The sequence below is a fragment of the Meles meles genome, chromosome 6 (assembly GCF_922984935.1).
Source record: "Meles meles chromosome 6, mMelMel3.1 paternal haplotype, whole genome shotgun sequence".
Classification (NCBI taxonomy): Eukaryota; Metazoa; Chordata; class Mammalia; order Carnivora; family Mustelidae; genus Meles; species Meles meles.
Window position 1 is genome coordinate 40,873,054 of NC_060071.1, and position 22,654 is coordinate 40,895,707.

Here is a 22,654-nt window from a genome sequence, read left to right on the forward strand (position 1 = left end):
TACAGATGTGATTAATGACCTTGAGATGGAGAGATTATCCTGGATTATCCAATAGGCCTAATGTAAGCACAAGTGTCCAGATAAAGAGGGAGGCTGAGGGAGCTTTGACAATAAAAAAAGGGAAGTGTCAGGGTAACACAGTGGAAGATAGACTTGAGCAGCCATCACTGGCTTTGAAGATACAGTAATTAAAAGGTAGAAAAGGCAAGTAACAGACGCCCTCCTACAGCCTTCAAAAGGAACATAGCTTTACTGATATTTTCACTTATCCTAGTGAGACCATGTCAGACTGCTGACCTACACAGCTGTCATAAATATGTGTTGTTTTAAGCAACTAAGTTTATAGTAATTGATTGTAGCAGCAATAGGAAACTAATACAGATAAGGTTTAGAATGTGGGATAGAGAATTTGGACAGAGTGAGACTGGTTCTGGAAAAGTTGAGTTTGAAGTGACTATGGGACATCGTGGTAAACTGGTCAGTTGTTAACTAGTTGGATATATGAATCTGGAGCTTAAGTTGGGCATGTCAATTAACTGACATTAATTGAAACCATCAAAGTAGATGGGATCATCATGGGCAAAAAGAGGAAGAATGCAGAGGACTTGGGTAGAGACATAATAGAGGCCCTTGAGAAATGTACAACAAAACAAAACAAACAAAATGCCCAAGTGGAATTTCTAGACCTGAAAAATTCAGGCTCTAAAATAGATAATCCACTCAATGGGATTTACAGCAGATTAGACAGACAGAATCAATGAAAAATGTTAGGAAATGTGATAATAAAGAAATATAACCTCCCCAAAATGAAGTAAAAAGAGAAAAAAAATAACTAAGCATAGCCTTTGTGACTTACCTGGAGTCCCAGGATGGCAATGAAGAAGAATATTTAAAAGGCTAGGAATTTTTTGCAAATTGGTAAAAAATAAAAACTCACAGGTTTGAGGAGCTCAATGAACACAAGCGGGACAGAAACAAAAGAAATCATACTAAGGCTATTATAATAGCACTGCTGAAAACCACTAATAAAGAATCTTACAAGAAGTCAAAAGAGAGGAAAAAAATGGGAATGTATTATACACAGGGAAACAAGATTAACTACAAACTTTCCAATGGAAACTAGGTAAGCCAGAAGAAAGTGGACTGCCACTGCTAAAATGCTGAAAGAACTAGAATTCTGTATCAAAAATGCCTTTTGAAGCAAGATGGCAGAGGAGTAGGAGACCTAAATTTAGTCTAATCCCCGGAATTCAGCTAGATAGTTATCAAACCATTCTGAGCACCTACAAACTCAACAGGAGACCAAAGAGAAGAATAGCAGCAATTCTATGAACAGAAAAGCCTGTTTCTATAAAACAGAAAAACCTTTCTGGAAGGTAGGATGTGCAGAGAAGTAAATCTGAGGTGGATATACGGGAAGAAAGACTGTGGGGGATGAGGCTGGCTCCCAGCAAGTGAGAGAGCAGAGGAGCACAAAATCAGAACTTTTAGAAGTCTGCTCGTGGAGGGACATTGCTCCAGTGGCTAAGTGGGGGGTGGAATCCTCGCTGGGTCAGTGTGGTCTCAGGACCCTCAGGGTCACAGAAAGATCGGGGGTGCCTGAGTGTGGAAGAGCACCCAGGTATTGGAGCAGGGAAGCTGGCTGCAGAGACAGAGCTGATGAGTGGGGTCTCAGCTGAGGGCTGACATAAACTGTGATCCAAGGCATAGTTGGGCCACTACTCTTCTTTTTTTTTTTTTAAAGATTTTATTTATTTGACAGACAGAGATCATAAGTAGGCAGAGAGGCAAGCAGAGACAGAGAGAAGAGGAAGCAGGCGCCTTGCTGAACAGAGAGCCCGATGTGGGGCTCGATCCCAAGACCCTGGGATCATGACCTGAGCCAAAGGCAGAGACTTTAACCCACTGAGCCACCCAGGCGCCTGGGCCACTACTCTTTAAGCAGAAACCACACAAGTGGCAGATCCAGGGAAAACCCCCTCCACCCTTCCTCTACTGGGAGGAGCAGTATAGGAGTGCACTGCAGGAATCTGCTGTATTTGGAGACTCCAATGCGGCTATGTGCCAGAGAAAGAAATGGGAAACAAGGGCAAAAATGAACTACTGGGACTTCATCAAGATCAAAAGCTTTTGCACAGCAAAGGAAACAGTCAACAAAACCAAAAGACAACCAACAGAATAGGAGAAGATATTTACAAATGACATATTAGATAAAGGGCTAGTATCCAGAAATCTATAATAGAACTTATCAAACTCAAAGAACAATACCCAAAGAACAAATAATCAAACTCAAAGAACAAACCCAAAGAACAAATAATCCAATCAAGAAATGGGCAGAAGACATGAACAGACATTTCTGCAAAGAAGGCATCCAAATGGCCAACAGACACATGAAAAAGTGCTCAACATCACTCAGCATCAGGGAAACACAAATCAAAACCACAATGAGATACCCCCTCACACCAGTCAGAATGGTAAAAATTAACCACTCAGGAAATGACAGGTGTTGGTGAGGATGTGGAGAAAGGGCAACCCTCCTGCACTATTGGTTGGAATGCAAACTGGTGTAGCCACTCTGGAAAACAGCATGGAGGTTCCTGAAAAACCTCAAAATAGATCTATCCTATGACCCAGCAATTGCACCACTAGGTATTTACCCAAATGTAGTGATCCAAAGGGGCACGTGCACCTGAATGTTTATAGCAGCAATGTCCACAACAGTCAAACTATGGAAAGAGCCTAGATGTCCATTGACAGATGAATGGATAAAGAAGATGTGATGTATATATACAATGGAATACTATGTAGCCATCAAACCCCCTCCCCCCCAAATCTTGCCATTCGCATGACATGGATGGAACTAGAGGGTATTAAGCTAAGTGAAATAAGCCAATCAGAGAAGGACAATTATCATATGATCACCGTATTAGGAATTTGAGAAACAAGACAGAGAATCGTAGGGGAAGAGAGGGAAAAAAATGAAATAAGATGAAACCAGAAAGGGAGACAAGCCATAAGAGTCTCTTAATCTCAGGAAACAAACTGAGGGTTGCTGGATCGGAGGGATACTGGAGGGATGAGTGGCTGAGTGATGGACACTGGGGAGGGTATGTGCTATGGTGAGGCAAAAAAAAAAAAAAAAGAAAAAAGTCCTTTGAAATGAAAGTCAATTAAACACTTTTTTCAGATAAACTAAAACTAGGAGAATTAACAGTAGACCTACAAGAAAATAAATGGCAAAATCTTAGGTGTAAACTCAACCATACAAGTAAGAACAAGATAAAGCTTGTCAGACTAGATAAGAAAGACACAAGTATATGATGTCATCAATAACAACAAAACACTTTAACTATAAAGATCTAGAATGCTTAAAAGTGAAAGGACAGAAAAAGATATGTCATACAAGCAAACAGTAATTATAAGATGGAGGGGTTATGCTAATATTAGACAAATCAGACTTCAAAGCAAAATACTACCAGAGATAAAAATGGAACTAGCATAATAATAAATGAACCAATTCAAAAAGAAAACATAATAATCCTACATATTTATGCTCCTAATAATTTATTTATTTTTAAAATGATTTTATTTATTTATTTATTTATTTGAGAGAGAGAAGTGCATGAGAGGGATCAGAGGGAGAAGGAGACTCACCGCTGAGCAGGGAGCCCAATGCCAAACTCGATCCTGGGACTACAGGATCATGACCTGCGCTGAAGCCAGTCTCCTAACCTACTGAGCAACCCAGGCGTCCCTATGCTACTAATAGTATTTTTAATACATGAAGCAAAACTTGGCAGAATCAGAGAGGAAAAAAAAGTTAACAATCACAAGAGAGACATTTTAGCACTCCTTTCTGTTACTGAAATAAGGGAGAAAAAAATAAACATGTCATTAAAAACAATAACCAACTGGACCTAATTTTTGGATAAAGAACATTCCATCCAATGACAGGTGAATATATATTCTTTTCAAGTATATACAAAACATTCACAAATACAGACAATACACAATTGTTAAAAAAAGATTTTATTTCTTTAGTTGAGAGAGAGAGAGTAGGGATGGGGGGAGGGCAGTGGGAGAGGGAGAAGTAGATTCCCCACTGAGCAGGGAGGCTGACATAGAGCTCAATCCCCTGAGATCATGACCTGAGCTGAAAGCAGATGCTTAACCAACTGAGCCACCCAGGCGCCCCCAAAATAAACAAGTTTTGATAAATACTCAACTATCTGGAAATTGATCAAGATTTATCTATGTGTTCCATGGGTACAAGGATAAATCAGAATGGGCAATAGAAAAAAAATAATTGAATGATAATGAAAACACATAAAAATTTATGGAATGCAGCTAAACCAGTGCTTAGAGGCCAATTTATAGCATTAAAAATGCTTACCATAGGAAAGAAAAAAAGGTTTCAAGTTTCCATATTAAGGAGCTAGAAAAATAAGAATAAATTAAAACCCAGGTAAACAGAGGGAAAGAAATAACACTGATTAGAAGAGAAACAAAATGGAAAACTGATAAAGAGAGAAAAATCAATGAAGCCAAAACTCAATTCATATGAAAAGAACAATAAAATGACTAAACCTTTAGCTAAACTGATCAAGGATAAAGAAAATACAAAGGTCCCTCATCAGGAATCAGAGATAACTGCTATACATTCTAGAGACAGTAAAGAATAATAAGGAAATACTATAAGCATGTTATAACAACAAATTCAGTAATATAGCAGAAATGAACAAATTCCTTCAAAAACTAACATACTAAAACTGTATCAAGAAGAAACAAAATAGCTCTGTAATAATGAAAAAAACTAAGTTTGTAACTAAAACCTTTCCCAGTTTTACTAGTAAAATCTATGAAACACTTAAAGAAAAATCTTAATTTTAAATAAATTCCTTGAAGAGAAGAGCACTTTTGAACTCATTAAATGAAAATCAACATTATCCAGATATCAAAAACAGAAAAAGATTTTATAAGAAAAAAAGCACATCCAAAGCCCTAATTAACACAAAAACAGTCTTTAACAAATAGCAAATCCAATGTAGCAATATATAAAAGTATCATGCAATACATAAAGTATAAAGCATCATGTAGTGTTTATCACAGAAATTCAAAGACTGATTTCACTTGCGAAAGTCAATCAGTATAGTTCACCATGTGAATAGAATAAAGAAGTATCATGTGACTATTTTGATAGTGCAGAAAAATAATCTCATAAAATACAACATATTTTTGACAAAAAACCTCTTAGGAAAACAGAGAACAGAAGGGAACATTCTCAGTTTGAAAAGAGCATCCATGAAAAAGGTAATGTTAATATCACATTAAAAAGTGAATGAATGAATGGTTTTCCTCTAAGACTGGGAACAAGGGAAGGGAATCCACTCATATCATTTCTATTCAACATTGTCCTGCAGGTCCTAGCAGTGCAATGAGATGAGTAAAATAAATAAACAGAAGTTTAAAATGAAATGCAATCAAACTTTTCTTTATTTATGAACAATTTGATTATCAGGTAGAAAATCCAAAGGACTCTACATATAAACTTCTAGATATACTATGTAAATTTAATATATTTGCAGACTTCAAGGTCAATACAAGTATTAGCAATAAAACATTGTATAACAAGTATTTTTAAATGCCATTCATGACAGCATCCAAAGCATAAAAATATTTAGGACTAATCTGAGCAAAATATATAAAAAAACCTATACACAGAAAACTACAAAACACTGCTGAGAAAAATTATGAAAGCCCCAACTAATATGGAGATATACAATGCTCATGGATTAAAAGATTTGTCATTAAGATATCAACAACTCCAAATTGATCTATAAATCACCGTAATCCCCATAAAAAAATCCCAGTAGACTTGTTTTTTAATAGAAATTGACAAATTTATCCCAAAATCTGAATAGAAGTGCTAAAATTATTCTGAACCATTATAAGACCTGATATCAAGACTTTCTACAAAGCTACCATAAACAAGACACGTGGTGATGTCATAAGGAAAGATATAGCAATTAATGGGGGAAAAGAGTATAGAAAAAGACACACATATAATGACTGGGAAAGGGTAGGATTTTCAGTAAATGGTGTTAGGAAAATGGATTATCCAGTTGTATGGTAAAAGATAAACATCGCAGTTCACCTCAGACAAAAACAAATTTAAATCAAAATGGTTAACAACCTAATAGAAGAAGCTGAAATTATAAAAATTTTTTATAAGAAAACATATGATAAAATCTTTTTGAGAAGGTTGAGATATCTAGAAAAGTTTAAATGAATAGGTCAACAAATCCTCCCATTGAAATAACTATAAAATAGCTGACACTATTTTTATATACTTTTAATATATATTTTATATATAAAAATATTTAATAAACATATAATATAAATAATATATATTTATATAATAAATAGATATTTAATATATAATATATTAATATATAAGTATATATTTAAATATATAATATAAATATAAAAATTTAAATATAAAATATAAATATAAACATATTTATACATAAATATATGAATATAAATATATAAATATAAAATAAATATATTTTATATATTATATTTTTAATATATTTATATACTATAAAATAGTATAAATGGCCAAAAAAGAACTATTTTAAGGGCTTTGGAAACTAATGGCAAATGGCATGTTAAGAAATGTTTGGTCATTAAAAACTTAACTTTAGTTCAGTATTAACTGTTCAAAGTCTGTCACTCCTGCCAGGGGCTGCCCCCATGACCTATTCCACATGGTTTGGACAGTAGTACTGCCAGGATGAGGCTGCTTGTGTACACGGGAACATATGATGACAATGAATCAAATACAGAGAATCTTAACAAAGACAAAAAACCAGAACACAGAGAAAGATAATCAGAGAAAAAAATGAACAAAAGTTTCAGAGACTGGAGGGATAACACTAAAATCATTTCAACATGAAAGCTTTGGAAGGAGAGGGGAATCCAAGGGACAGAAAAATATTTGAAGAAATAATGGTTAAAAACTTCCCCAATCAGAATAATCTACACTTGTGAGCTCAGCAAATCCCAAATAGGATAAACACAAAACGATCCATACTTACACATATAATAGTCAAAGCAAGATTAAGTGGGTGAGCAAACAAGCAAGTTAATGAATTTCAGCAAATCTTGATATCAACTAGAGAAAAACAACTCACCATAAATATGAAAACAATGAAGGCTAAGGGCAGAAGAATGACATACTCAAACAGATGAAAGAAAACAACTTCTTGATCAAAAATTCTATTTCCAGCAAAACTATCCTTCAAAACTGAAGGCAAATAAAGACATTCACAGACAAAGGCCAAGAGAATTCATTACAAGAAAACCTGTTTTACAAGAAATACTCAAGGAAATCTTTTGGAACAAAAAGGAATTATCCTTGATTCCTTTTTGTTTCTCCCTGCACATTCAATGCATCAGTAAGGAAGGCCAATTAGCTTTATATCCAAAATAAGCCTTGAATCCATCTATCTGCTTTTTTCCATCTTCCACTGCCATCATGTAAGCAAGAGCCTTGAATTTTCATTTGGACTTCCCCATACCCTAAATGGTTTTCCTGCTTACACTCATCCCCCAAGACCAGCCCATTTCTTAACAACAACCAGAGTGTTTAAAATCAACTGGGTCATACCATTCTATTTAAATCTTTTAATTGGCTCTCCATACACTTAGAATGAAATCCATACTATTTTTTTTTTTTTTTTTGACAGAGAGAGATTGCAAGTAGACAGAGAGGCAGGAAGAGAGAGAGAGGGAAGCAGGCTCGCGCCGAGCAGAGAGCCCGATGCGAGACTCGATCCCAGGACCCTGAGATCATGACCTGAGCCGAAGGCAGCGGCTTAACCCACTGAGCCACCCAGGCGCCCATACTATTTGCCATGGCTAAATAAATCCTACAAAAATTTCTCCCTACCTGGACTTTTCTTCTATCATTCTCTCTCTCTTCTATAAGATGCAGCAACACTGCTTTCTTTGTATTCTGTAAATATCCCCAACTCATTCCTGCTTCTGAATCTTGGTACTTACTCTTCCCCTCTGCCTAGTCCATGTCACAGGCAACTCATCACACAAGGCTGGGTTCTTATTATTCAAGTCTCCCTTCAAATGCCACTTTCTCAAAGAGGTTTTTCCTAATCATCCAACCTACCCATCATCACTTGCTTGCCCTACCCTACCCACCAACACTTGTTTGCTTTTACCTTTAAAAATTTCATAATAGCATTTATCACTACCTACCATTATAACGCTTATTTATTTGACTATTCATCTAATATCTACCTTATTCAATAAACTGTAAGGTTCATGAGGATAGAAATCTTACTATCTTCTTCATCAAATATATGTAACTTTAGACCTCATGCTAAAATAGAAACAATTCTGAACTTGAAGGATCTAAAAGCCTTTTTCTTATTTAATATTTAATAAATGTCCTATCTTAAAAATTGTACTAGTCTTCTGCCTCAAAAGCTGAATAATCTTCCAATACTATCTTGGGTATTGAAAAGAATGCAATATGCAGTAACTTCTGAAGGATAAACAATGAGACTCTTGAGAACTGGGATATCAAGGATATCCTCTGGGGATTAGGGTCAAAAGCACCCCTTCATCCCCAATTACTACCTTACTAGGTCTTAAGAGCATGAAGCATTTTAAAATGCTCCCATTTAAATACAATTTTTAAAAGTTCTATTCAGTACAACATAAATTAGAACTATTATTGTGGCTTTAATTCCTAAATTCTAGCAACCTAAATATGAACAATATGCTATCAAAAAAACTAACCCATCAAACATCTTAAATCTTTTCCTTCAACAAATTCTTATAGTCAATAGAAAAGAAAAAGAAAGAACTTTATTAAATGCATAAGTAATCTTTAGAAAATGCCAGTAAGTTTCAAAAACATGCAATAACCTCAGACTGTGATTTCATTATTTATGAGATACAGGAAAGTAGATAGCTTATAGCTAGTTCACCCTTAGGGCTGTAATTCAATATCAAATTTTATTCTCTAAAATTGAGATATTTAAAATAAAAAAATATTTACTCAAGGATAATATATTTTATACAGTGGTAAAACCCTTATTACAAAAGAACTTGAAGATTACTCATTTTACTTACCAAAATGCAGTCCACTTTAGATTGTACAGTTTTGCTAAAAGAAAAAGAAAGTTAAGTTAAAAAAATGACAAGTTAAATATTTAAAATAGTAAAATTCCTTTTAAGATTAGCATCATACCTTAAAACTGCATTTTTCACAAAGCCAAACAAACATCTATTCCCATTCACTGCACTAAATTTAGTCCTAAAGCATGATCAGAACATCTTCTGAGTTACCTGCTACATAGAATTAACCTACTGTTGTTACACTATATTATTTTAACAGATGCTTTGAATAAACAATTAAGTTTTTAGACATACATAAAAATGCAGATAAGTATTATACAAAGAAATAGGACACAGAGTTTATAATGAATTACAATTTTTAGTGTATGCCTGCCACTCTGGAAAATAATTTGTTTAGCATTTAAAAGCCATAATGGTGTAATATAATCTATAGTTCTAAAGACTTGCTATAAAGTAGATTATCTCCTCCCTCTCTCCCTCTCACATATGTGCATGTGTGCACACACACCCAAACAGGTTAGGGAAAGGAATCCCTAAACATAACTGATATGATAATGAATTGGAAGGGAGAATACATTTAGAAATAACCCAAAAAAGCGACTATGTATCAATTTACCAAATAAGTGAATTACTGAATAAGTGAACTGTTAATATATAATACAAATGAAGCCAGTATAAAACAGTTAAACCATCACCTGGATTTTGTTATAACACATTAAAGTATAAATGCAATGAAATTATGTGTAAGTTCAGAGATAGTTTATCTCTTAAAAGGTGCTACAAACCAAATTATCTTTCATAAAAGGTTCTAGAGCAAACAAGTGTCAGAAAGTTTGGTTATTTGCCTCTGTATATATATCTATACAGTTAAAGTAAAAATCAACATTTAGAACTCATTTGTATTGATTAATACAATCAATAACCCCAAAACTTTTCGTTTGTACTTAGATCTCAAATTTCATTTTTTAAAGAACAAAGTATAACTGGATTAAGTTCAACTGCAAAGATCAGAATGACTAAAAGGAACAAGAAAAGCAAATGATACCTCCACTTAAGAGGAAATGAAATCCCCTTCCCACAATCCCACAGAAGACTTTTCAGAGGTTTTTAAGGTCTTTTGGGATCGTTTGTATAGCTTATAACTCATTCATTAGCAGCTAAAGTCTGCTATTTTTTTCTCTTCTGAGTAACTCCCAGTTTCCCTGAGGTAAGAGAGTATTGATTAAGAATTGCTCCTAAAAAGTAATGCATCAAGAATCCAACCACTGTTCACCACCTTCTTCTAAACAGCAGCCCCCCTACATTTCCTGCCTAAAGTGTTGAGGTAACCTAACTGGTCTTCCCCCCCAACCCCCAACTAACTCTGTAGGCTATTCTGAACAAAGTGGCCAGAGCGATTCTTTGTCCAAACCACATTAGTCTTCTGCTCCAGTCTTGATCATAGCCAACAAAGTCCTGCATGACCCAGCCTTCTGCTATCTTTCCAATCTCATCTCTTACTATTTCTCTGTTCTTCATTCAGCTCCTGTCACACTAGCCTCGGTGCTCCTTCTCAAGGCAAGAGCAAGGCCTTTGTACGGGTTTTTTCTGTCAGCCTCTAAGATTCTTCTTGCATATAACTTATCTGTTCATTTTCTTCATGACTTTTCAAGATGTTATATTTTACAGATAGTTTTTCCCTGACTTTCCCATATAAAATATTCCTTATCACTCTATCCTTCTTGCTCTGCTTTGCTTCTCATTATATCACGTTATTTTTATATATATTTTTAAAGACTTTATTCATTTGAGAGTAAGTGAAAGAGGAGAGAGAAAATGAGTAGGGGGAGGAGCAGAGGGAGAAGTACACTCCCTGTTGAGCCAGGAGCCTGATGCAGGACTCAGTCCCAGGACCTTGGGATCATGTCCTGAGCTGAAGGCAGACACTTAACCAACTGAGCCCATTTTATATTTTTATTAATTTATTTGTTTATTGGCTAGCTTCCTTGACTAGAATTTAAACTCCATGAAAGCAGGCTTTGTCTGTTTTGCTCACTGCTGTTATTATCATCTGGCACATGTTAGATGTTCAAGAAAATCTGTTAAATGAATAAATGACAAAAACACATTCAGCCCCCTATACTGAGACCACTTAAAAAAAGGTTTTAGAGAAATTAATATGAAATTGAAAATGTAATTATTTTTTAAAACACAGCTCTAAATATACTCCTTTTCTACCAGAAACCTACTCTGTGGAATATCTGAAGATGACTATGTCTTATTACAAACAACTTGGTAAATCTAAAAAGTATGTGTAAAAGATAACCTTTGAAAAAAATAAACTTAAAAGGTAAAATGTAAGTGCTTCTAAGCTAGACATGAACATTGGCAATCTCTTGATCTAGCTTTTGATTTTTACTTCATACTTAACACAGGTGTAACAGAAGGATATAGATTAAGTCGCCTTTGTTCTTCTGTCCAATCTCATACCATTTCACTACCTTCCCAAAGATAACTATCATTAATTTGATGTGTAAGCTCCCCAGTCGCTATTTTTTAAAAAATATTTTATTATTTATTTGACAGAGAGAAATCACAACTAGGCAGAGAGGGAGGCAGAGAGAGAGGAGGAAGCAGGCTCCCCACGGAGCAGAGAGCCCGCTGTGGGGCTCGATCCCAGGACCCTGGGATCATGACCTGAGCCGAAGGCAGAGGCTTTAACCCACTGAGCCACCCAAGCGCCCCCCTAGTCGCTATTTTAAAACTTGTATTAGATATACAAGTCTATAAGCAACATATACTGCTGTTCCAAGAAGCTTTTAAATGTTTATATAATTGCCTTTACATTCTCTGTAAAAAAAAGACATTCTGTAATTGTCTTTTTTCATTCAATATTATTTTTAATATCTACACTTTGATGAAGTTCATTCATTTTAACTGCTGAAAATTATTCAATTGGGTGAATATATCAAATATATTCATCTATTTCTTTACTGAAAGCCAATTTTATACTACCCAGTTTCTCTTACTAACAATGTCACAATAAACTTTGTACATGTCTCCTGGTGTACACATGTGAAAATCTCTCAGTTACAAATTCAAAAGTTAATTTTCAGGGGCTCATGGATGTATCTTTTCAATTGTATAATATATTATCAAATTCTTTTCCCAAGCAGTTTATATCCATTTACAGTTCCATCAGCACCACATGATAGTCTATATTTTCCTACGACTTTGTACAAATATTTGCCATTTATATGATATATAATACACATGTTAAACACTATCTTAATCAATATAAATGTTTTGAATTTGTCATTTTTCCCAATTACTAGAAATATTTTTCACCTCTCACTGGCCATATGGATTTTTTCCTCTGTAAATTGCTGGTTCATATTCTTTGCCCATTTTTAAGTGGAGTTGACTATTTCTTATTAAGTTGTAGCTGTTCTTTATACACTATGGACAGGAATCCTGTTACGTATACTTAACTTCGCTGATTATATATTTTAATGATAGCTTACTGAAGTTTAAATTTTTGATTTAGTCAAATTTATTTTTTCCTTTATGATCTATGTTTTTTATCTTAAGACATCCTATCTAGCTAAAGTTTTAAGGACATATATCATGCTAATATTTTTGAAGTTAGCTTTTTCAAGTTTGATCTTTATTTGAATTAGAATTTACTTTTACATATGGTGTGGTGTAATACATATTTTCTCTCTGGTAGGCCAACTGCTCCCTATTTTATTATGTCCAAGTTTGCACGTTATGCTTGAATCTATTTTTGGCTTTTCTTCTGTTTAATTATTAATCTATGTGTCTATCTTTGCACCACCACTCTAAATTTAACTGTACTTTAAAAATTAGGTCTAGTTATTTGCTTAAATGACCTTTTTTGACCATTTTCAGAACAGTCTTGATAATCCTTAGGCCTTAAATATTCCAGGTTGAGTTTTTGGTTTTTCCAATTATACAAAAATTCTTGCTAAGATTTATATTGAGCTGCACTGATGTTATAGATTGAAGTGGAGGAGTTGACTCATAATTTGATTTATTTTTGTCTGTCTTTAAAAATGTCTTATAATTTTCTCTGTATCTTTTAAAAATTATACTAATTTACTAATGTACATGCTGATATTCACAAAAACTATTAGTTTTCTATGCTGACCTTATTAATTCTAACAGTATATAGATTTTCCTGTAGATAACCATTTTACTTACAATTAATGAAAATATTTTTCTTCCTTTTCTGTCTTTATGTCTCTTTTTCACCTCCTTTCTTATCTAATTACTTTGCCTAAAATCTCTAAAGATGAAGAATGACAGTGACAGCAGACATCCTGTTCTGTTTCCAGTTGTTTCAAAATTTTAACATAATGTTTTATAACATTCCATTTAGTGGGCATTTTATTATTTCCTACAATATTCCTGAATATTCAATATTTTTACTGACTCAATTAAAATGATGATTCAATATCCTGATGTTCTGCTTCAGAAAATGACAAAGTAACTTCCCGCATGTAACAATGATACATTGTAGACATTGTAGACAAAATATAAAAACCGGGCATCAAAGTTAGAGTGACCAAAAGCAGGTAGCAACTAGAGGGAAACATCCTTAAAAGAAGGGAACTGTGTTGGGTAGGATTTGTCGTTATAAGGCTATTTGTCTGAGGGCATTGATCCACCCATGCAACAATGATCACTGAAGAATAAGGCAGAAATCTGCTGTCTTGCCAGCTGAAGAGGCAGAAGACAATGTCTGGGATTGCCAGAGCCACTGTAACATGAAAGATGAAATCCTAGAAAGGATGGCGCCACAAAATGTCTTTATAAACTATGCCCAAACGTTTGGATGACCTTCGTCTAGGAAAGACTCCAAGGCTTCCAGAAAAAAGCAACGGCTGGAAAAAGTGGAAAGATCTGAGTTGAGTCTCCCTACTGCTTATTATAGGAGTAATAATGCTGGAGTTTGAATCCCAACATGTTACAGACTACCAGGACAAAAAAATCCAAAACACAAAAAAACCCCACAACACTCAGAGAAAAATAACAGAATTCAAAGCCTACAACAATGTATCACCCACAACGCCCATTACACAAGCAAAATATACCAGAAAGAAGAAATAGGAAAAAGAGATCCAGAGTCAAGACAAAAAGCAGCTCACAGAAACCAAATCCTGAACGATCCATATGTCAGAATTCGTCAAGAATTTCTAAGCAAGTATTATAAATAAATATGTCCAAGTATTTAAAGGAAAATAATGTCATAAGAAATGTATACATGGCAGGGGAGAACCTCAGCTGAGAAATGGTAGTTATGAAAAAGAACCAATTCTAAAATTCTGAATTTTGAATTCTGAATTCTGAAATTCTAAAACTAAAAAGTACAATGTCTAAAGTGAAAAATTCATTGGATTACCTTAACAGCAGACCAGATTGGATTACTTTAACAGCAGAAAAAGGGTCACTAAACTAGAAAATAAATCAATATATCTTACTGAATCTAAAGGAGAAAGAAAAAAATTTTCAACATAATAAGCAGAACCTCAGGGATCTGTAGTACAACATCAAGTGGTCTAACCATGTACAGTTGGAGAGGAGAGATAATGGGACAGAAAAATATCTGGTAAATGACCCCAAATTATGTGACAAACATGAAACTTACATATCTAAGCTCATTAAATTCCAAGCAGGATTATTACAAAGAAAACTACGCATGGGCACATCATAGTCAAAGAGATGAAAAAATGAAGATGAAAAGCAAATTTTGAGGTTAACTGGATGGAGTAAAGTTAACATTACATGCAGTAAAAAAGTGGTATGAATGATAGCTGACTTCTATACAGTCAACTGATTTGCAATAGAAGTTGCAAACAGAACTAAAGCATTTAAGTGATAAAATCCTTTCAACAAAGGCTGATGGAATAACCAGATATATCTATAAACAAATGAACATAACTCATTCGACTAATTTTGAGTTGGATCTTAAAATTAACCATAAAAATATAAACTATAAAATGCCTACAAGAAATCACAGACTATTATGACCTGAAAAATATACAAAGATATCTTGGGATGCAATAACCCTTAAAGAAAGAAAAAATAAATTAAATTCCATCAAAATGAAAATCAACTGTATTCATCAAAAGACATCAACTAAGCAAACAAGCCATCACAAAAAACCAATATTTGCAAAACATACACCTAATAAAGGACTTATGCTCAGAATGTTATAAATTCCTACAACTCAACAGTAAAGTCAATTAAATAAACAACTGGAATAGACAGTTCACACAAAAAAAGGAATATACAAATATCCAATAAGGAAATGAAAAGATGTTCAACATCATTAATCATTAAGGAAATGCAAATCAAAATCATGATGATATACTATTATATACTCACTAGGATGGCTAAAATTAAAAACACAGTTTGGAGCAACTGCAACTGTCATACATTTCTGGTGGAAATGTAAAAGGTAAAACCACTTCAGAAAAATTTAGTTAAATATAAACTTATCTTTTATTGTGGCAATTCTACTTCTAGGTATTTATATTAAAGAAATGAAACTCTGTATCCATGAAACAGGCTTGAAGAATAATGTTCATAGAATCTCTTGTCGTAACAGCCCCAAACTGAAAGTAATCCAAATGGCAGTCAATGTAAGAATGGATAAAAACGTGGTATAGTCATAGTACTCAGCAATTAAAAAACAAACAAACAAAAAACAACTTACAACACATAGAAACACATGGATGAATCTAGCAGATATTACAGTGAGCCAAAGACACCACCCAGAGAAGTTCACTCTGTACAATTCCATTTATATGAAGTTCTAGCATAGACAAAATTAATCTATGACAAAAAATGTTTTATAAACATTTTAATTAAATAGTATCAACCTGGTAGTTGGTATTAGACAAAAATAATGAAATACCAGTATCATAATTTTGCTGTGGTATTATCTACAAATGTTATGGAACATGTTAATCATTCATCTTCCACATCTTTCAGTTCAGGCTGTGCATATCAGGTCAGATCAACACACTATCAAGAAGTAAAAATCTTAACCTAGACCTACAGAGTAGGGAAAAGAGGGAAACATAGCAGCAAGGACAGCATATACTAATTTAATAAAGAGAGATACAACTTGAGAAAGCATATTTTGTTTTCCCTAAACTGAATTACAAAGTGAAGCTGGGGAAACTTTCTTACCTAATGCGGTTATACAAAAGAGACAATAATTTTAGGAAGTATATGTTTAAAAAAGCCCAACAAACAAACAAAAAAACTTCGTCTAAGCTTACTTCACCACACAGAAAAAACCATGAAATAACCACTTAACTTCACAAAAATAACCATGTAATATCCCCTTCTCTTCAGAGTTCAACATGCCGCAATAAATAGATTACTAGTCATGGGCCAACCTTACACAGACTATAATACATAGAATGTATCATATGTATATGTATATGTAACAATACACAGAATATAACACATTGTAAGTAACAATGTGATTGAAAGAATAGAGATGCTTGCTACAACCATTCCAGAAACTTTGTTTTCCCAGTTTCCACAAACTGTTTATTAAGTATTTATTACTGATAACTTCATTCTAAGAGACTCCCACTCATCTCTCCAGTAACAGGTTTGGCTTCCACCCAAAAGTTCAATACTATTTCTACATTTATTTAGAGTCTCCAAGTCTGAATTCAGAATGACTCACAATTCCTATTTACTTGATTCAAAATTCTCACGTTGCGGAAATTGTGATCTACGAATACCAGATATTACACTTCACCTATGGAAAATCTGAAGTAGAGGAGGTAAGTGTAATAATACATCAACTGTAAGAAGCTCTTACATTCTAGCCTAGCCAGGATAAGTCAAACTCTTAGCTTCCTCTTCCTGCAAAATAGTTAATTCTATTAAAAGTATATTGACTTTAGATCCTTTTTGTGGATTATGATTTAGCTCACAGTCCATCAAAGTAAAAGATGTTTTTATCTTATACTTTTCTAAAGCATTTACTTTTAGTTTGCTCAAAAGAGAACCAAAAAAAATTTTGTTTTTAAAAATAACCACAATAGGGGCACCTGGATGGCTCAGTGGGTTATGCCACTGCCTTCGGCTCGGGTCATGATCCCAGGGTCCTGGAATCGAGTCCCGCATCGGGCTCTTTGCTCAGTGGGGAGCCTGCTTCTCCCCCCAACCCTCTCTCTGTCTGCCTCTCTGCCTACTTGTGATCTCTGTCTGTCAAATAAATAAATAAAATCTTTAAAAATAAAATAAAATAAATAATAAAAATAACCACAATAGCAGTGGCTAATTCTATAAAAGTTGAAAGATAAAATATATATATAAAGCAAACTACTCTTAATCCCATCATCCAGGAATATTTATTTTACACTTACTAGTCATTTTAAAAAATATTTCATTTATTTATTTGAGAGAGAGAGATAGAATGGAGGTGGGGGCAGAGGCAGAGAGAGAAGCAGACTCCCCTGCTGAGCAGGGAGCCCAATGCAGGACCTGAAACCAGGACCCTGGGATCATGACTTGAGCCAAAGGAAGATACTCAACGGACTCAGATACCCAGGTGTCCACTTAACCACGTCTTCTTAAAAATAACTGGGACCTGGGGGTGCCTGGGTGGCTCAGTGGGTTAAAGCCTCTGCCTTCAGCTTAGGTCATGATCCCAGCATCCTGGGATCGAGCCCCGCATAAGGATCTCTGCTCTGCAGGGAGCCTGCTTCCCCTCTTCTCTCTGCCTCTCTCTCTGCCTACTTGTGATCTCTGTCTGTCAAATAAATAAATAAAATCTTAAAAAAAAAATAACTGGGATCTGTTGGTGAGGATGTGGAGAAATTGGAACCACTGTCTGCTACTAATAAGAATGTAAGATGGTGCAGTTGCTGCAGGTAATAGTCTGGTGTTTCCTCAAAAAAAACCATAATTATCACATAACCCAGAAATTTTACTCCTAGGTATATACCCAAGAAATGAAATAGGTATTAAAACAACAATGTGCACATAAATATTCATAGATGTACTATTCTTAAGAGTTAAAAGGTGGAAACAACCCAAATGGATGAATAAACAAAATGTGGTACATCCATATAATGGAGTATCATTCAGCCACAAAAAAAGAATGATCCATACTAAAACATGGATGAATCCTGAAAAGTCTGTTTAGAGAAGGCAGACATAAAAGGTCATGTATTATGTAATTTCATGTGTCTGAAACATCCAGAGTAGCTACATGCATAGAACCAGAAAGCTGACTGGTGGCTGCCAGGAACTAAGGGGACAGGAATTTGGGGAATGACTGCTTAAAGCATATGGGGTTTCATTTTGGGGTGATGAAATATTTTGGAACTACACAGAGGTGATGGTTACACATTATAAATGTACTAAATGTCATTCAAGAGTGCACTTTAAGTGGTTAATTTTAGGTCATGTAAAACCTTAATAAAAAACAATCTATGATCAAAAAACCAAGAAAAATTCATTTTTATACTACCTAATAACAAAGTACCAATTATGTTTATATTTACATCCCAAAATGCTTTTGTTTGGAATCATTTACATTTGACAGTCTTTGTTTAAGATTTTATGTATGTATGTGGGTATGTATGTATTTATAGAGCGGGGGCGGGGGCAGTGGGGAGAGGCAGAGGACAGAGATACTCCAGCAGACTTTGAGCTGAGCTCAGAGCCCTATACAGGGATCAATCCCATAAGCCAAGCTGAAATCAAAAGTCAAAGGCCCAAACAACTGGGCTTTCCAGGCACCCCCATTTTACAGTCTTTAATTAAGCACATAAAACTGTACTATATATATTTCTACATGAACATTTTGTGAAATTCAGATCACAGTGTATCACTTACAAATCTTTTGTCTTTTGTCTGATCATGTATACCTTTTTGCATAGTTCCTGAAAACAACATAACCATCCCACCTTTAAAAAAATATATATTTTATTTGAGAGAGTGTGAGTGAGAGGAGAGGCAGCGTGAGAGGGAGAGAATCTCAAACAGATTCCATGCTGAGCGCATAGCCTGACAGGGAGCTCTATCTCATGTCCCTGAGATCGTGATATGAGCTGAAACCAAGAGTCAGAGGCTTAACCAACTGAGCCACCAGGTGTGCCCCCTTCATCCCACCTTTTGTTAACTTTGAAATTGGCGTGAGGCTGGAATGGCCTAGTAAGATTAAATAGAGGGTTTCCACTCAACGTTTTCTATACTTATTCTTTCTTCTTCAGCTTTCTGCTCTTGCTCCTTCCAGGCCTGCTCTTTAGCAATTCTTAAAGGTTTTCTAGTTCCTCAAGAAGAGCTGCAGTATCAGCAGTACTCTCCTTTTCAAAATCTTCATTTTCTTCCTCTGTGAGAGGCTCATCTGCACCAAGGTTGGCAGGAGGAAAATCTGGTCTAACCAAGGCTTCTTTGACACTGAAGATATTGTATGTTCTCACGTAGGATGATTTCTTTTCTTGCTGTAGCCCCCTCTCTTCCTTCCAGCATTGTCCTGAAATCGTGATTCTAAACTACTTCTTCTGCCTCCTGAATAGTTCATCTATATTTTATCTTTGTGTGAGAAGGTCTCTACTTAAATATTGCTTTAAGAAGTGGCTCAAATCACCTTCCCCCTTTCCTCTCCTATCTCTCACAGATTCAGAAGTTGTTCTTGCTGCTGTTGTCATCTTTTCTGGTTGGCCGAGATCCGATGCAGCAGCCTCCAGAAATCATACAGACACCATTACAAATCTTCCCCAAAATGCGTTAAAAACAGTCATCATTCAGAGTTCTTGCCTGACCTTATGAGCTTTTGGGGATCTGCTTTAAAAGTAATTTAGGTTGTAGACCAATGCATCTCAATAGGACACTCAATAGGTTTTTAGTGGCACCTTCCTTTACCATACAGTTTGTTCTATGCTTTATAGAACGCTTGGTATGCTGCCCACTAAATGTCAGTAGACATTCTGACAACCAAAACTGCTCTACATATTATCACATCTCTAGTTGAGTGCTAACTACTTTGGAGTGCAAAGAACAAAGTCATTCATATACTATGTGTTGTTGACTCACATATAAGAGGTTCCCTAATATACTCAATACAATGCTCCATAAATGAGTTATTTCTAAAGTTCAAACTTCGTTAGGTATGAAAGGTGAACTTTTCGGTTTTTTGAAGAACATATTATAAGCATTTTCAAATTTTATCAAAAAACTAATTTTCCTGTTCAGAAAATTAAAACTAATTCGTTTTTTAAAGATGTATTTATTTTAGTGAGAGAGAGAGCGTGTGCGCGTGCACGCATGTACAAGCAAGGTGGGAGGTAGCAGGGAGTGGCAGGGGTAGAGAGAATCCTGAAGCAGAGTCCCTGCTGAGCACAGAGCCTGATGTGTTGATCCCAGGACCCTGAGATGATGACCTGAGCAGAAATCAATAGTCAGACACAACCGACTGAGTCACCCAGGACCCCAAAACTAACTTCCACTAGAAGAATTAACTACTAACAGAAAACTTTTGCCTACTATTTAATCATTGACATTATTAAAATGAAGCTTTCAACTTCTTAGTAACATTTTTGCATTCATTGAGTTAGTATTCTTTTCTACTATTTTTTGAGATTACCAAGTTGCAAGCATAGTGTAAAGTTATAGAGAATAATATAATACACATTCTTGCCAGTGACTTTGAAGTAATCTTAACATTTTCTCCCTTTTTTCCCTTAAGGAAGAAACCTTCATGGATGAAACTGAAGCCCCGCTAGGCTGTTTTCCAATTTCATTTCACCATTCATTTGTTGGTGGTGACCACTATCTAGAACTTATTATCATTCTTATATTTATATTTTTATTACAAATATTCAGTACAATAGTCCACCACAGTTTCAATTACCCAAAGTTAACCATGGTCCAGAAGCAGATGATCTTCCTTCTGATGTATAATGTATAATCAGAAGGTCTTATAATCAGAAGGTCAATAGTAGCCTAGCTCTATATCATGATGGCTACATCAGTCACTGTACTTCATCTCATCATGTAAGCATTTCATCACCCTCATATCACCACAAGAAGGGTGAGTACAGTCAGATATTTAGAGAGAACATATTCACCTAATTTTATTATAGTATATTGTTATAATTGTTGTATTTTATTATTTGTTGTTAATCTCTTACTGTACCTAATTTATACACTAAACTTTATCATAGGTACTTATATACTATGTATAAGAAAAAAACATAGGTTCTATCCATGGTTTCAGGCATCCACTTGGGTCCCTGTTAGAATTGGGGGGGGGGGGAGGGTTAATGTATGTCACTAAACAATATGAAGCAGTTTTGTTTACTTTATAAACATGGAGTTATGATGTATGTATTAGTCTACCCCCCCCCGCCCTTTTACTTATGGGGCTTTAGAAAGTGTATCTTTTTATTCATTCTAGTTTATCTGTTTTAACTGTTACTAGTGTTATGTGTTGAATTATGTATCAATCTCAGTACCTCACAATGTGAACTTATTTAGGGACAGGGTCTTTAGAGAGGCAATGAAGTTAAAAGAAATCAGTCATGAGGGTGGGCTCTAATCCAATACCACAGCTGTGCTAATAAAATGGGAAAATGCAGATATGAAGGCACATAAGGAAGGAAGATGCTGTGAAAAGAAATAAGGAGAAGGCCATCTGCAGGTCAAGGAAAGCAACCTGGAAGATCCTTCCCTCATACCCCTCAGAAGGAATCAACATTGTGAACACCTTGATCTTAGACTTCTGGCCTCCAGAACTGTGAGAAAATAAGTTCCTGTTGCTTAAGCCACCTATTCTGTGGTACTTTGTTATAGCAGCCCTAGAAAACTAATACACATAGTATCCCATTGTCTGAACATACCACTTTTCATTTATACATTCTTTTACTGAAAGATACCTATGATGTTTCCAGCTCTATACTGTAACACAGAATGTTGCAACAAACATTTGGCATACAGCTCTTGTTACGCAACACTTTTTCTCAGACACATACACAAACACATATACACAAACCTTGCAGGGGAATTCTGGTATGTTGATCTTCAACTTTCTAATTATTGCTAAATTGGCTTTCCAAAGTATACTCCATTAGCTGTGTATGAGAATAATTTCTTTACCCTCTCCAAAATCTGGTAATGACAGACTTTTGCCAATGTAATGTGTGTGAAATTATTTCACTGCTTTAATATGCATCACTCTATTAATGAGGTTTAACATCCTTACATGCTTATTGGCCACTATGCTTTCTTATATGTACTGTCTACTCATAATCTTCACCCATTTTCCACGTTGTTGTTTACTATTATTACTTTTATAATAATGAGTCCTATTTATACTCTGATACTAATCCTTTGCCAATTATTTAATTACAAATATTTTCTCCCCATCTGCAGCTTGTTTTTCTTTTTATGGTATTGTTTTACAGAAAGCTTTGATTTTAATGTATTCAAATTTATTAGTATTTTCCTT

The 22,654-nt window shown here is 34.9% G+C and overlaps 1 protein-coding gene and 1 pseudogene across 3 annotated transcripts in view; both read right to left on the bottom strand.

The window, feature by feature from the left end:
* RFX7 (regulatory factor X7) overlaps nt 1-22,654 on the bottom strand; it is a 141,024-nt gene that overhangs the window by 74,610 nt on the left and 43,760 nt on the right. For all 3 annotated transcript variants that reach the window (XM_046008551.1, XM_046008552.1, XM_046008553.1), the window contains one exon: nt 9,160-9,193. In XM_046008551.1, the coding sequence (XP_045864507.1) occupies nt 9,160-9,193 (34 nt within the window). The remainder of the gene's footprint in view (nt 1-9,159; nt 9,194-22,654) is intronic.
* On the bottom strand, nt 18,985-19,856 carry LOC123943969 (annotated as a pseudogene).